Source organism: Wolffia australiana, chromosome 7, assembly GCF_029677425.1.
Source record: "Wolffia australiana isolate 7733 chromosome 7, ASM2967742v1".
In the NCBI taxonomy this organism is placed as follows: Eukaryota; Viridiplantae; Streptophyta; class Magnoliopsida; order Alismatales; family Araceae; genus Wolffia; species Wolffia australiana.
In genome coordinates this window covers 15,586,975-15,604,384 of record NC_135841.1, presented here as the reverse complement: position 1 = coordinate 15,604,384, position 17,410 = coordinate 15,586,975, and the positions used below count along the sequence as shown (strand labels likewise).

At 37.2% G+C, this 17,410-nt stretch overlaps 1 protein-coding gene across 1 annotated transcript; it reads right to left on the bottom strand.

The window, feature by feature from the left end:
- Positions 1-6,193: 6,193 nt before the first annotated feature.
- Positions 6,194-16,931, bottom strand: LOC144705323 (DNA polymerase delta subunit 1). Its single transcript, XM_078577932.1, has 31 exons — positions 16,504-16,931; positions 16,315-16,425; positions 16,127-16,233; positions 15,872-16,031; positions 15,495-15,690; positions 15,254-15,389; positions 15,012-15,149; positions 14,533-14,610; positions 14,367-14,458; positions 13,924-13,990; positions 13,784-13,855; positions 13,179-13,265; positions 12,548-12,667; positions 12,378-12,476; positions 11,508-11,615; positions 11,314-11,409; positions 11,165-11,230; positions 11,016-11,072; positions 10,822-10,909; positions 10,650-10,729; positions 9,501-9,614; positions 9,148-9,262; positions 8,883-9,055; positions 8,716-8,787; positions 8,348-8,422; positions 8,190-8,279; positions 7,937-8,097; positions 7,376-7,449; positions 7,162-7,249; positions 6,638-6,730; positions 6,194-6,561 (listed from the first exon to the last, which is right to left on the bottom strand). Exons 1-30 carry the CDS (start codon positions 16,796-16,798, stop codon positions 6,643-6,645), a joined length of 3,303 nt encoding a protein of 1,100 aa, XP_078434058.1. The 5' UTR covers positions 16,799-16,931; the 3' UTR covers positions 6,194-6,561; positions 6,638-6,642.
- Positions 16,932-17,410: the final 479 nt, after the last annotated feature.

Sequence of the window (17,410 nt, the reverse complement as noted above, 5' to 3'; positions counted from 1 at the left end):
CACACACCCAGGACACCAAGAGAAAGCTTGAAAGATCTCAGAAACTCACTAGCTTTCAATCAATCCACATGAGTAAGAAGAAATTTTAAGGATGAATCAAGGATCCATGCCTTTATTTAAAGATTAGAGGGCATGGATAGAAAATGGAGATGAAACTTTATAATAATTTTAATCTTGATAACACACATATAATTATTTTAAGGCCTAAAATTATATAAATTTCATAGAAATAACCCAATAAGTTGGGTGTTATCATCAACCACGTGAATAAATCTCATGGCCATGTAAGTGCTCTTTTGACCAAAGACACAACCGGAAAACTTGTGGGTGAAATAACATAAATTTATCACGGCATACAGGTCCCTAACCATATGAATATAAATATTCATATTTCAGATAAAATAACATGTCTGAGAAAGTAATTGTTGTGATCAGGATAGGATCCTCTACCCTCGAAGATAAACTCAAGAAATAAAGTTAAAATATTATAACAAGAACTTTCTGATGATTTTCTTATACATCAGTCCCAATTGGGATGACTGATTAGGATTTGAAACTTTGCTATGCCCTAAGTCATTCTAAGAGTACTTCACACATAGGAAATTATATTTAGATATTGATTGTTGACAAAAAATTTCCATATAATAGTTATTGAACTCCTTTTTACCTTTTGGGACAAGGAGTGTATCATGGCACCTCATGTGTTAGTGACTTGACCAATATACTGGTTTCATTGAGATATGATTACTTGATAAATTGTAATTGGTCAAATGGGAATATTAACTAGACTGGTATGTGGGAAATAGTATCATATGCATAATTTTCATGGGATGTCATTGGATATGATTACAAGTTGAGGATTCCATGAAAAACTATGATAAAGATAAAAGAACCCATCCTAATCATAATCAAGACAGCCGCATACAAGATTCTCCTCAGATGACCCTCCATTCTTATCGAGTGCTCTTCCTGATAGATGTGATTATAATTGTGAGAAGAACCTCGTAAATCTATGGTGGAATTGATCACGAAGAAGAAAATGAGATATTATGTGTGGACTACATGGGTATATCTAATGGATGGGCATATACACAACATAAGATGACTTGTTCAAGGAACCAAACAGTAGTGGATTTAAATTGACATAAGGTGATGCGATTCATCACCTTAGATCAATTTCATAAATTACATTTTGGACATCAATCATAGTATAACTCAACACAGGGCATAGTGAGCTAGAAAATAGGCCACCTGATCTTCTAGTGGAAGGGATGACTAAGCAGCAATCAGAGGAAGCGCCTGGTATTTGAGGAGCTCACCCAAGAAAGCCAGCCTGGTTCACAGATGACTTTTTATCGACACATCTTGCCTTAGCGTGGTTGGGCAACACATGATTGCAGCAGGTCCACTAGATTACCTGGTTTATGAGTGGATAACAAACTTCTACACCAAGGTGGTCAATCCAATATATCTTTAACGTTTTTTTTATTTATTTTGTAAAACTCAAAGTCAAACCCATACTTATAATAAGAAAACCACCATGTCACGAAATTATTATAATTTGGAAAATATATACCAATTACTGGAAATATTCTTCAGAAACGTTAAATTAAAGTAAATAAATTTAATAAATGTTAGGTGAAAAAAATTGCATAGTTTTTATGCACTCAAACTGTTTTGTATAACCTCAAATCATGTAGTGAGATAAATTTACTCATTTCCTGTATTAATGTAAATATCAAGTATTTATGGAGTATCTTTTAACCGTTTGAATTTCTCTATTAAAGCTATTATAATTCATGGATCATATGTTATCATATATTAAGTGAAGTAACCCAATCAGGAAAATGTAAGTATGATGCTATAACCATTAAAAAGGACTGGGCCAAAATGGGAGAAATTTAGGTCCTAAACATGGGGTTTTATTGATGACAGGATGAATAACATGGAATTATAATGAATAATTAAATATTAGGCTTTAAAAATGGGAAAGGCTTGGCAAAATTATCAGACCAGATGAACATTTTATAATTTTAGATGTAGACAATCTAAAAACATCTATTTTATTATTATATTTTTTAGTCGATATGGTAATGAAATTGCATATAATGATTATCCTACGAATGAAAAGATAAAGACTGTGGAGGGGTAAAATAATGATACTTTTATTGGAATAAAAGAATCTAGCATTGAGTTGTGAATAAATGAGGAACATATAAACAAAACACAAAAAAATGTTTCTTACACTAACCTGTGACAAAATAAACCCACATTATCATGCTAATAAATTTATGATGGAGCTTTCAGTGAGATCATGCATTAGAAGACCACGAGAATCTGAATTTATGGATATTTAATAAACAGATTGAGAGGTTGCATACGTCAAGGGAAATCATGAGAGCCTATGAAACTTTAGAACCTAAAATAAGAATTGTGAAATAAGGATAAAATCAGCCACATCCAAGATCAACACATAATGAAACCCAGCATAAATACTAATTTCATTTATTCTTCATCTCTTAATATACTGATAATAGCCTATACCATCCTAATTTTAATAACAAATTCATATTTTTTGACGTGTTTATTTCAATTAAAATGATCATAGATATATGCTATTCAAGTTTAAAATAATTTATTATACTTTTAGAATGACATTCATATCTTCCTAATTTTCTGGTATCTTTTTTAAATTTCTGACATTCAATTCATAAATAACGTAATGTTATCAGTCAACATATAATTCTAGATGTATTTATTTTAATATTTTAGGGGTTTTTCATGCATTGATCCACTCCACTTTGCCAGCTGTCACAATCCACTTCATTGGGATTGTGGCTAATGATTGGCTTCAGCCAATCATTGGCTGCTCAAATGATAAATGAGCACCATTCAACATATTTCACATAAAAGACATCTATAAAATAGAGAAAATGATATGTTTTTTCACAATAAATGTGCCTAGGTCTTTAGATACGCCGGTATATGTGTTATAATGTTATTTGATGAAGGTAAAAATGCAATCAACGCACAAAAAATTATTTTTTGTCTTTTTACCTTTTTCCAAGCACAAATGGCATAATGAGATTAGCCACATGAATTTATATGCCAAGGATTGATACCTTTTTAAGGACACATGTCTGTAACTGATTGAGTACGTAAAATTTTATGCAAGTAAAAAGTACTTCACGTCAAAATCAAGGAGCATGCGACAACATGCATATAACATATTTCTATATGTGGATTTTGACTCAGACTCTTTGGAAAATCTGATGATTGTATGCCACATTGGTGATCCATGAAGATGATCAAGGAGGAGAGAAAAAATGTCAACAACCTAGATTTATCCAACCTCTAAGTGCATTATATAATGATCTATGAGGAGTTTTGAACTCAAAGTCTAAGGTTAGTTTACTATATCCATCCATGGCAGCGATCTATAAATCGACCCCTCCATCTTTTTAAAAAAGGTACCCTAGGATTTTGCTCCAAATTACAATTAGTAAATTGATTTTCTAATTCAAAATATTGTTTGGAACTTTTTGAGTATTGACATCAACGGATTGAAGGAGCATGATATGATCAAGACACATGAAGAGAAAGCTTTTTTCGACTAGTTGGGCACATGACGACGAGGTTGGTGTAACCTTTAATATTTCTTAGACTCATTTATTCATCCTTTTTCATGTGTCATCATCCTTTAGAACAGCCAAGGTTTTTGATCATCCTTCATGTCAAAATTGACAGTACCACTCAACAGTGCGCCCCAATCTCCATATCTGATACTTTCAGTATTGGTAAGATGGTATCACTTGTACACTGCCACTCATCGGAGCATATCTGACATCATCTCTGTGATAAAATCACTTCACTCTACTCATTTCATGCATGCCACAAACACTGCCTCGATCCCCGTCAAGTGGCGCAGCCAAAGTGCTGGTGAAGGTAATTCTGTTTGAATTATTACTATTTCTCATTATAGATTTCCAGAATATTCCCAAAAATTTCTTTTTTTGATATTTACTTACCTTCCTACAATTATTTTGAAAAATAATACTGGTGGGATTTTATTAAATTTAACTCAATTCATGTACCTAAGTTTATATTGAATTTCAAAAATATGAATATAATTAAATTTACCCTTTCAATATTTTCTAATTGAAGATTTGACCCTTGCTCTGTGCTTTCAAGTCAGAAACCTTAAGTGACATAATTAACCATAACATCTAGTTTATCCTGTTTATACATGTATAAGTTCTCATGACCATGAATGTGTTAATTATGTTTCTATGTTAAGTAATAAGATAATATTAATATATACATGTGTGAATAATATGAATGTGAATGTTGAAATTGAATCTTAATAAAACCCAATGAAAGATAAATGACATATATTTTTAGTAAATCTTAAGGAAGTACGTTTGAATACTTAATAGTTATAGGGTTCCCAGTGCAACTCTTGACGCATCCCATCATCACCAGTTCAAAATTTTCATCCCATTATTTATCCTCTAGTGAATAAAATCAAACATTATCATTATGGAATCATATATAAGCTTTGTTAGATGAACTATTTATCATCATCATCATTATTGTACTCATCCCTGTATATCGGTGTATATCATGACAATGTCAATAATAATAAGAATCATCTAGTCTGATGTGCCTAAATATGGGTATTGTTAGTCATTTAATTCAGGCCTAGCAAAATCCATTTATGTAATTTCTCACCTTCTCTAGTTTATAAAAAATATATAACAAGAAAGGGGTTGATAGAAGGTAGGAATACAATTTCATTAGTTAATAAAAAATATCAGAAGTTTTATAAATCAGAAATTAATCTCTTCTTTAACAAAGGATACACATTTAAGTGAAACTTGAGATATAGAGTAAGTTATAATATTTATGTAATTTAATAAATATTTATCATAATATATTTAATATTTTAATAAAATAAAAAATATATAGTAACATATATTTGTAAAATTTATATTATTCGTTATGGTGGGCAGCATGGGCACATGAAGCTGGTTATCATCCGTGCAAGAATAGCATGTGGGCGATGGCGGGCACACGTTGTATGTGCTGACATGGGTGGCTGAAATTTACTGTAGGATTGCAGTCATCCATTATGTCCAGTTACTCGAACGGAAACATAATGAAACTACAGACTCTCCGATGGATGACTGATCAAAACGACATTTCATCCTGTCCCATTCGTCCTGCTCTCTCTTTGTTCTCTCCCCAAGTCTTAATTATGGAAATATGGAAATAATTATGGAAATATGGAAATAATTATGGAAATATGAAGGGTATCATGAAAGAACCAATTCCTATAACTTTTCCCTATCTCCCCTTCATATCCTTGCACTGCCCCAGAAGCATCCGCCATCCGGGCAACTAAAACATTTAACTCTAATTATTCAAATTATTGATTGTGGATATGGAAATAGGAATTCTTCATTTCTCTTCCACACAAGGTTGACCGCTTACCCCTGAAAACGGGTAGCTTGGAGACACATAAAGCCCAATGTTTAAAATTGACATACTCTCTAATATTTAAAAAGTATTAAGAATAATAGATTCTCCAAAGATAGAATAAGACCCAAAGAAACATTATTGAATATGTTCTCTATTTTTTTTCACGAACTCCATGATACCGGGCCGGGTTTATGAGAAACACTGGCCCAGTAAAGACACATCCCCTTATTTAAGGCATTGGTTTCGCAACAAAAACGTACCCAAGAATAAACTGAGTCCTCTGGTTCTCAACATCTGAAACATTTGACGTAATTGAAATTTTATTTCATTGTTCGGGGTCGTATCAGAATGTTCGTAACTAAAATTTAGCTCACTACAGAGGCAAAACCAGTAAACTGTCTTCCTTGATTTCACAGCTTTCTTTCCAATTATGTAAATTTATATGCATACTAGAAAATGCTGAGATTCTAATAAACGTCCGAATAAAGACAAAAAGAAATTCTAATGGGGATCCTGCATAATTTGAAAGCATTTCATTGAAGTGATTCAACGGATAACATGGGCCCAATCATTAGGTTCAGTGATCAGCCGAAATTGTTCTAAGTTCAGATTGACCGAGTTGACAACAAATCAAGTCCACCTCTGCCAAGATGGCCGAAAAAAAATTGGATCAGACAAGCTAATCGATCAATTTGACGTAATATACCCAATAAGCCGATCAAACAAGGTGATTTTTTTTCATGACCGTGAATATTAATGTATAACATATTGAAGAATTCAGCAATCTAGCCAGATCGGCTGGTTCGCGGCATAAGACCTTGAGGGCATACAAGGGATTGGTAAAACAAACAGAAAATATACACGGGAAAAAAAGATGACAAAGAACACGAAGTACCTTGAGATTCTCTTCGCTGGCAATCTTCTTCAGAAAAGCACTCGATCTTGATGCTCTTTTCAGACATATAATTCTCTCCAGATTTACCCGCTCGTCCATCTGATGGACCAAAAGATTTCACACATCCGACGGTCCATCCAACGGATCGCTTGAAAGAACCCGGATGTTTTAGGGTCCAAAGCACCCTGCATAGAGCGATAAAAGAGTAAAAAATAGCCATTAATAACTTTTTCAGCAAAATCAGTAAAAGTGTAATCTCACATGAATCAGAAGTCCCATCTGTCGAGCTGTGTCTTAGCTTCAGCCATGTCTTTCTGCGCCTTCTTCCTTCGGTAAAAGATGGGGCAGTCCCGGCTAAAACATGATACTGGATATCGTTAATTCCTCGCGGGATATGTTCAAATAGTGTTTGGGGATGACGAAGAATCATCGTCATCAAAAGCCCATCATCATTGATTCTCATCATCGTCAACAGCTTGACCGACGATGATTATTTCATCATCATCATCATCGTCATCATTCTGGTTGCAGACTAATGACGATGATGATGGGGAATTCACCACTGTCCCTTCTCATCTGAGTGCGGTTAACAGAAATAGATACAATATGTGATGATGAGACAAAATCGTCAACTTCATCCAACCAATGGAAAAGTGATGAGATAGGATGACGGTTACAAAATTGTCATCGTCATCCTGATGAGGACTGATCATCTTCCTCCCAACAACGTTATCGGTGATAGAAAATGCTATGTGAACGGTAGACCAAGTAGTGAGAGAAGTGACCTAGTGCAGAGCACATCCTGATGGAGAGAACCTTGGCACTCCTGGCACTGTGTCCATAACCTCCCAAACAGAGACTCCAGCTCAGCCACTGAAGACACAAATACAAGAAATAAAAGCCAGCAATTGGTCATGGTGATAGTGAAGTTGACATTTTTTCCCCAAAGTTCATCATACTGTCATGATACTGCTGAAGTTGGTAGGGGAAACATTATACCATTTGCTACGGTCTTGCAATACAGTTCAGCCTCTCTCCCTTTGCAGTGCCGGCAAAGAGTGTGATCCGCATCGCTAGAAGCAAATACATGAATTCAGAACTTGATTAAGGGTACTATAATTTGCTATCACTTTGGATGAGGATGATAAGACGATGATGACCCACCATTGTCCTCCCGTCCCTTTCTATAGTTACTCTTCCAGATAACAATGCTGAGTTGTCATCATCCTCGTCATTTCATGTGGTTAGGATGATAATGATTTTTTTTTAAAATAGTTGGGATGACAATGATGATTTTGCCCGCGTCATTCCGGCTGCACAAGGGTGATAATGAGGATAACTCGTCATCATCCCTCGTAGATGACAAACTCATCATCGTCGGTGAACCCTAAAGGGTACTTATTTAATGAAAATACTAAGCTTCATGGGTATTAGTAATAACGCTACTCAGAATATAGAAGCAAATTACCATTAAATTTTTCCTAGTTTCTTCATAATGAGCTTATTTCCCTTTGAACGTGAGATAAGATCCGTAATAATGACAAGGGCAGATATGCGCACCTGATTACAGCCTTGCATCCAAGGCAGGTTAGCTGCCTCTTTGCAAATTTCATAATACCACTGTTTGAAGGAGTTGAAATGGACACGGCTCGGGTATGGCTTCCATGAAGGAGTTCTCGACTGGCATTCTTAAGAATGGGCTCAAATATTCTCAAGAGAGGCTGTCACATTACAGCATTAGTTAATGAATGAGTGTCAAAGTCGTGATTAGGAAGTGAGCAAGTGAATCCAGGGAACATCATCATTAATAGACCTTGCTTAATTGATTCTCAAGGTAGTACTGTGGGTCTATGGGAATGTTGTTCTCCAACACGTAAATAGGGTCTTCAGATCTTTCATAGGCCTGCGCCGATCAACAAGTAAATATTTCAGAGCTTCCGACTTGTCTAATTCAATAGTAAGTAAAATTACCTTAGCACCCTTGGCAGCTTTAATAATGACATATGGAACACGGTCCCCGACATTTGGTGCAGTGGCATGATCCCGCTGCACAAATAATCAGTTAAAATTTTAAGAATAGCAATGCAGGTTTATCAAAAAATTTTAAAGCGAAGAACCAGTAAAGAATTGTTTAGTCATTTTTTTAAAAAAATTATTCTTTACTTTTCCTTTTTCATTTTTTACCTTTATTTTTTATGTTTTTTCTTCGGTCATTTTATTTTATTGTCTTTTATTTTTTTCTTTAGAAAGAGGAAAACTTAAAATCTACAACTTATGCGTAAAGAGGATTATGATAATGTTCGAATGCCAATATGTAAAGGACAAGATTTCATCTAAACCTTGCGCATTCTCTCAGCAAGTTCAACGTGTGCCGCCTTAACTGCATAATCATCACCCGTCTTCGTAAGACCCTGAAAGGAAAACGACATAAGTATATAAACGATTAATAATCACGAAAAAGGCAAAAAATTAAGAAAAATACAACAAGATGAACGAGACACTTAACCTTTGTAATAACCAAGAGCGATAAATCCATGCGATTCATAAGTAAATCAGCAATTGTGTTCTTAACATACTGTACAGCCCCTGGAACATCCCGTTCGATCAATATCTTGTTGAGGCATTCAGTTACTAGGTTCTTAACAAGAAGGCAGTTGTCTCTTCTGACTGTCTCAATCCCTGCACGAAAATAAGAGAAGAAGGATCAGTCACACAACTTTTGCTTCCTGACAAAGTGGTTACAGAAATCAAAAGAAAGTTCCAACGCATGCCTTTCGTGTCCATTTTGTCGAAGTTATCTGGACGCGTCCAAAACAAACCAGCGTATCTCTTCTTGCTGATAAGCAGGTACGGATAGTAAACCTTTTCAAACTCCAGCTTGATGGGCTTTAAATAGCATAAGAAGTGATTTAGAAATATTTGGTTTCGTCCGCTCAATGTAATTTACAATAATCAAATATAAACGATAAAAAGGAAGTATATCTAGGTTTGAAAACAGAAGAAGGGATCCCCCAAGACGAAAACATTGGGGTTCAATAAAATCACAGTATCATTGCAAACGAGGGGGGGATCTAATTAGGAAAAAGAGAGAAATAAACCAAATAAATTAGAGAGAACTACGAACCTTGGTAAAAGTGCCACTTATATGTTCGGCTGCTTCTCTTCCTAGTTTCATCGCAGCCTCAACAGTTGACACGCCAAACTGCACCATAACGGAATCTGTGTCTCCGTAAATCACCTGCCACAATACGCGACGCACTTAGCAAGAGACTATGACTATTTATTATGAGGAAAGCTTATTCTGTTTGGAAGATTTTCATGATTAGTTTCTTATAATCAAACCTTGGTCAGATCTTAAATTGCTTATCCTAAATAATAATTCTAGTGAACGACATGATATGATAGAACTCCCTCAGCGGACAGAAAGACTCCGACAATTTTGACTCAAAATCAGAGAATTGAAAATCTGATTTGACAGAACACTTTAAAGCGAAAGTGTTGGATCTCTGGACAACAAGGAATACAACAATATGGAAGACCGTTGCTTAATAAGGAAGCTGACACCAAAGCAACGGTCGACCTCGTTCAAAGACTGGATGACCGTTGCTTCCGACACACTGTTATTTCAAAAGAGGGCTTCAACGGCTACTGCTGCTATTTGCACAGAGGATGGACAACAGTAGGCAGTGCATCAACAATTCAACGATCATATGGGCGGATATAAATACCTGTCTAATGCATTTGTTCAATGAGGCTTTTCTTACTCAAATATGTCTCCCAAGGAGGCGGCTCCGCCCGTCGCCCTGTCCATCTTCTACTCCCTATTTCTATCTTCTGTTCTGTAATGATCCAGCCTGAATGGCATTTGATTGAAGATCGTGAGATCCCCTTCTCTCTTCTTCTCTACTTCTCTCTTCTTGGACACAGGGCGTCTCACTTTCCTTAACAGATAGAACTCCCTCAGCGGACAGAAAGACTCCGACAATTTGGACTCAAAATCAGAGAATTAAAAATCTGATTTGACAGAACACTTTAAAGCGAAAGTGTTGGATCTCTGGACAACAAGGAATACAACAGTATGGAAGAATCCCACGCTTTCTCCCCTCATTACATCCATATTCTCTTAACTACGACAACATTCTTTTGGTAAGCAAAGAAATAATGCAGCTCCTGTGGAGCAGATTATACATAAAATTTCTACAGATCCAACATGTGAATTTGATGATGAAACTGATATGAAAACATTCAAATTTTTTAGCATCGGAAGATATACCTCTGCATTGTGCTCATAGCCAGCGATTGTCGTGAATTTTTCCTCGACAAGCTTCTTAGTGTGTTCAATCATCTGCCGACCTTCAAAATGAGTCAAGGTATACAGCTAAGAAATTCGGCAGAAATATAGAAAAAACCTGAACGAAGTATGAGAAGAATGAATTGAGAAATACCATAGCTAGTGACACTGGAGGATATCTCTAGACAAGGCAGTTGTCCAATGGTTGCTCCAGTGAAACCGTACACAGAATTTGCACTTATCTGCCATTGTAATGTTACCAAAGATAGTGTTATAACAATTATCTTCAAGAAAAAATACGCTTTAAATGAATTCACAACGGAATAATTGAAAAGCAAAGGTTTTTACCTTGAGCGCTAATTGTCGGCCATCCAGTACGGCCTTCTCAAATGGGTCTTTCGCTTCCTGAAATGAGGAAAAAATTGTGCTCAGAAATACAAGAAAATAGAAATCCATTGAATAGTGCAATCAAAAGCACAGCACTATAGTGGGTACACCTTCAGATCAGCTTTTGCTCTTTTACGAGCCGCAAGAAGCTCCTCAAGAATCTCTGGTAGTATACCCTGTGAAAAACACAAGAAAGTCAGTTTGAATAAAAAAATAACCTTTATAATACCGTATATCGATCCAAGGCAAGACATTTTACCTTTTGTAAAGTTGGTTTGACAAAGATTTCACCGGAAGGAGTCTTGTTGAAGACCTCTGCAGGCAAATTTAATTTACGAGCATCTTCTGGAGTCACCTTCAAGAAGATAATCAAACGCAGCAATGAAAAACTTCAAGGTTTCCGATTGCTGATTTCAAATTCATGTTTAATAGCCGCAGATGAAGAAAACTTACCAGCGTGCAGTAGCATAGATTGTAGGCCATCATGATGGAAGGATACAATGATGCAAAATCCAAAGTGGCGATGGGTTTCTCATAAAACCCTGCTCTTGCCTCCAACACCTGCCGCAGAGGAGGTTAAAAGTCAAGCGGCCTCTATTCATGGGACAGCGTTAATCTTGTTCTTCAAACATATACAGCCTACCTTTCCATCCAATCAGCAAAAGATTGCATAAGATATAATGAATGCACAAAACATAACATTAACATTGTTGACCACAGACATCCAGCACTGTGCCCCTTTGACTTGCTTTACATTTTTTTCATGTCCTTAATGTATCCGCTGATGGACCATCAGTGAACAAGCCCAGTCCAGGGTGTCTGAACTCATGCTTTACTTCCTTCGGTTGGGTCTACTCATGAACCATTAATAAATGGCCTTTTATGAAACTAATATTTGAACACGTATTCCACAAATAAACTAGTGAGGTTCTTCATTATAAACCTTAATCTGGTTGACAGATGCAGCGAAGAGCACTGCTACTGCAGTGTTCAACACAGCAAAAATGAGTCAGGAGGCAAAAAAGAGAATTTGTAAGACATTATTTCTGATTATCCAGCCGGGTTTTTAACCACTGTTTTTTTGTTTTGAAGAAGGAAAGAGGAGGATCGCCTGAAATCGATGATCAAATCATTTTAAAAACTGATTATGAAGTTTAAACGCAATTGGAGGACTAAATAAGAACCCATTCTCAATATGATTACTCGATGTTGAACAGATTCAAGATAAATTTTCCAGTATCCAAATTAATAGCCACCCATAGCAAATAAACGTGCACAGAAAAGAATGAAAAACAATGAAAATTATCATTATCTGGAGCTTACAGTTGCACCCTCAAAAGTATCTTGACCAGATCCCTGGCCTTTAATATTTGGAATCACAAGGTTTCTTTGCCTTGCCTTACGGAGAAGCTGAGAAAGAACCTGAAGAAAAAAATTCAACCCTAAAACATGAGGCAGAATTGCTAAAAATGAGTGTTTATCAACCAAGTCACCTTAATACTCTGGCCTCGAGCAAGGAGGAAAGAAATGGGCACGCCAGTCACACGAGCCATTTCCACATAGTTATATATGAACATTAGCTTGTCAAGAAGCCTTTGAGGAAGGTAAGCATCCTACATTTGAAAGACCAAAATAATAGTCGGATCCTTTTCAAATAGCTAAATCAGAATCTCAATTAAATATCCTAGTACAATGTTATCTAATATTAAAATAGCCAAGAGGCTAAGGTAAACAGACTTCTAAAGGTACACATTAAACCATGGCTAAAACCATTTGGTCTCGCCGATCTTAGTCTCATTGGACATTTTAATGGCTCAAATACAGAAGAATATAATTTAAGTCATACAAGCAATCTTGCCTTGCTAATGACTAAGCGGTATACAAAAAGGATTCCTTAGGATAACAAAAGAGATGCTGGTATTTACTAATTTGACCGAAAACAGAGTGGGCATACCATAGTACCATGTAACTGTTTTTCAAATAGAAGCATATCTCATAATGAGATGACAGTTCAACGAGATGATAGGTAAAAACCATCATATCTACCCAAAGAGGGAAAGATTAAAGAGCTTCTCAAGCAAACGGGAATACAACAGTTCACCGAATTTCGAGAAAATAGCTCACCTTCAGACAATAAACAGCAAGTCTTCGTCGGGTCTCTGAGTTTCCGTGTTGAAGATCAGAAATAACTGAGTGATGGACATCCTCTTTCTGCGACCAAGAATGCATTATTATTTTTTTTGAAGAAAAAATATCAGAAATACAAAGTTTATGTATAAGCTTGGTCTTATGCATAAACATTGTGAACAAAAGTGCAGTCAGGTGCAGGTGAATAAAGGTCAGTAATGCCAATCGAAAAAAGGGATCATGTGATGAATTGATGAGAGTGCGAAGTACTGATAAATGAGTAGTTACGAGAAGGTAAGTTTCAAAGCACAGAATAGTAATATACGCATCAGCAGAAGAAGAATACTCAATACAGAAAGACCCTCACAATATTTGACCACGATTTCATGAATCATTACCAAAGAATTGGAAACCGGTGAATTGAGTGGATGTTGTGCACAGTTGGGGAGACCGTGTAGAAAAAGTAAACAAAAACATTTTTCAGTTTCCTCCTAGTAAAAAAGTATACTGGTTCTGGCACCCAAAAGTTTTCTAAACATCCACGGTGATTAATTACCAGATAAATCAAGATAAAATGATGCTGAATCAGGGAGAAACCTCACTTGTTCTCCGAGAAAGTGTGCGGAGACGGAATTTAAAGAGTATGAACTAAGTTTGTAATCTCGTTGCACAGCCTGCAAAAATGAGGGATCACCAACTGAGCCAAGAACGTAAACTACAAATGGAAATACAATGTTATGACCTGAAGCAGATCAAACTGGACTCTCCCTTCAATCGTTACGTCTTTACTTTCCCGCATACCGTACTGACTGTAAGAGATTATACGTCCAAAATTGATGTTAAAAAGTACATCGAGCGTTTACAAAAACTCCCAAAGATGACAAAGTTCTGATATTGAGAACGGTGGTAATCAACAAAGTGCTCCTCAGAAAGAAACCAATATCTTCACCATCAAGAGGCGATGCCATCAGTAAATTTCCCAGAATAGGGGTAATAATGTGAATAGAGTAATAATAAGTTAACAGCCAAACATAGTAGAGTTACTCATCAGATGGTTAACAGTATCTCTTGAGCACATTCCGTGCCCGAGAGAAAACTCGGTAAAATCAAACATGCTAGATTACCATCAATGTAAAAAACCGTACATCATTTTTAAAGCAACAATGACAACGATTAGATGAATACCGAGAAGAAAAGGTGGTATCACGGATACGAACACGGCTGTTTCTGATGCGACCTAGGACAGGGAACTCGGCTATTCCAAGGGACTCAGCTCTCTGTCGAAAACGGAACTCATCAGTCCATCTAGAATACTAGACATTTATGTGATGAATAATGAAAGAAGATGCACCTCAATGAGATAGGGCAGGTCGAACTTGCAAATGTTGTAGCCAATTATTATGTCAGGGTCTATTTCACGAACAAAGTCCTGCAATAAAGGTTACGTAAGTAATCAAGTCAATCTAGTAACTTATTCTACTCTGTTTAATTTCACAAAAAAATGGATATCAAAAAGAGGGTATCTTGGTTTTCATATAGCTCAGTGCCAGTAATAAAATATAAAACAAATGTATAGTATGTTGACAAACATTTGATCAAAACTTAGACACAGCACTAATATCTTGATACAACAAAACACTATCTGAAACCAAAAAAATTAAAGATGTAAATACAGTAGTTCATCATCCAGAAACAAGAACGAATAGAGATCATTCCTAATTTTTTTCTTCTTCATTTAAACGGGTACCAACATATGATGTATATTGCGGAAATAGAATCAAGATCAGGTAAATACTGGGTAGATAGAGGATGACAAGGTAAGTATTCTACCCTCCAAGCAAGCAACACTTCTCTCTCTTTGTCAAAGGAGATAACATCAACACCAACAATTGGTGAGCATGACTTCAATGTCATGACATTACGTATAAGTGGTTGATCCTCTCCCTGAAGCGTCACCAAGTTTGCTATCTGACACATAAGCATCCAATCGTAAAGAATAAGGTTCTCCTTGCATGAAATTAGACAGCCAAATAAAAACTAATAAGCTCTCCTCATTAAGACCAAAGAGAAACCTGAATGACAGGATCATGATTTGGCTCAGGAAAATGTCCCTTGCGACCTGCGCACTCAATGTCAAAGCTCAAAATACGAAACGGAGCCATCTTCGAGAATTCGCCATCGGGAACATGGCTGACCAATTCAGAATATCTAAGCAACATTAACTTAAGGTTATAACCTTTTACATAAGACGTCATTCATTTTCCCAGATAGTCAGGTAATTGTACTAATTTAACATGAATGGGTAGAGGATACAGGCACTCTAATTCTAATTGGCAGCTGGTGATGCTCTTTGATGCCTTCTTGTACTTTCCAATGGGAAGCTCAATCCAGTTGCCTCCGACTATATTGCAGTCAATCATGAAACGTAGTGCAAACAGAACATTACTTTCATAGGTCAGGAAACTCTTGTGACCAAGGCCTTCAATTTGTATTCCTCTTTCAAGAATACCTGATAACAGAAAAAAATTAAGTAAGAAACCCTTACCCATATCTTCTTCTAATCGAACCCTAAACTATCTCTATCCTCAATTAAAGCGGCAATAGTGCAGATTTTGCGTCAGTGAAATAGTCCTGAAAATTCATTAACGATGATACATAAGAAAATTAAAACAAGTAGAAAAGCCTGATACCGCGACAAGTGGCGACCATTGTTGGTAAAGTTACGACAATCTTGAGAAAGTGCAGTGATTCTTGCTGCTGATAATGCATAATACTTTTTCTTTGCACCATTTCCATCCGTTTCACGAACTTAGGAACATTACTATTCCTATTCGCTTCCCTCATTCTTCCCTGTCAAAGATAGAGAAAAGAGGAAGACATGATAAATCCAGCACGCATACAAGTCTCAGAGAAGAAACCAAACAATAAGAGTGCAAGAATCTCACTTCAAGAACTTGCTGAAATGTTGATATATCGTCAGGGCCCATCCCAGGAGGACAGGCAACGAAGAAGTACGGTTCAAAACCATGAACAAAGCAGCACACGCTGTGCCCTGGAAAAAAACACCCAGAAATTCCTAGTTTCAGACGCTAAAATAGAAGAAAAATTAAAATAAAAAAAAACAAAAAGAAACCTTCTTTCGTCACGCCAAATATTCTAATAATCGGGGCCGGACCAGAGGTATTCGGCAGAAACTCTTTCTGACTTTCCCCAATTATGTAATCAATGTCCAGCTGCTGGAAAACTGCAGGCAAAGAAACAACGACCGTCCGTGAGACCACAAAAAAAAAACTCAAACATTCATCAAAAACCCAATACTTACTAACACTCCGAGAGAGGGAAATATAGGAAGGAGACAGATGCGGCCTCTTCCACTTGGCCAGACGAGAAGACAACAGTTCGTGGCGGAGGAGATGAGCCTCCTCTTCCTCCTCGTACTTCACCAAGGTTTCTTCCAAGAAGACATCTTCATCCATCATCTCGTCCTCCATTGCCGCGCTTCCCTGCTGAGGCAGCTGCGGACTAACATTGCCACTGGGAGCAGCGCCAGATTGAAATCTTTTGGGATCACCGCCGGCTGGATTTGGAAAACCTCCTCGCCTCTTGCTGCCGCTCATGGCTTGACCTGCTTCGGAAGATCAGATCGAACTGGAGATCGAAGCTCACCGGAGAGATGAAGAAGCCGACATTCGGAACAAGGAAGAGGGCAAAAATGGCGGGAATGGGGGCGGGGAAGGCAGTAGTCGAGACGACCAGTATTTATGGGCACGGCCCGTTACGGAATCGGCCCATGGGCCGTTTGAAAAGGATACTAGATCTGACGGCTGAGAAGTTTCCTTCGGGTGCGTGCTTGGAAATTACGGCCAGGATGTTAGCCACGTCCGATCCGGCCAGTTCGAAGTGTTCGACCGGATCGGGAGATCGGCCTTGACACGTGGCATTTTTCCATTGGATAAGTATGCTTGAACAAACGCTCGATCGACTTGCTGATCCGACCCGATCCGACTCGATCGGCTTGCTCGTTACTTGGGAAGCCAGCCCAAAGATCGATTCTTTGGGTCCATGCATCGGACGGTAAAGATTGGAGTTCTCTGCGAGGATGACACGGGAAATGAACGGTGAGGATTCTCTGTCGAGCTCTGCAGAATTCCCAAGAGTGCAGCCCGAAGACCGCTTTTCCAGTGTCCATGGATTGGACGGCTAAGATTGGCTTTCTCTGAGAAGAGCTG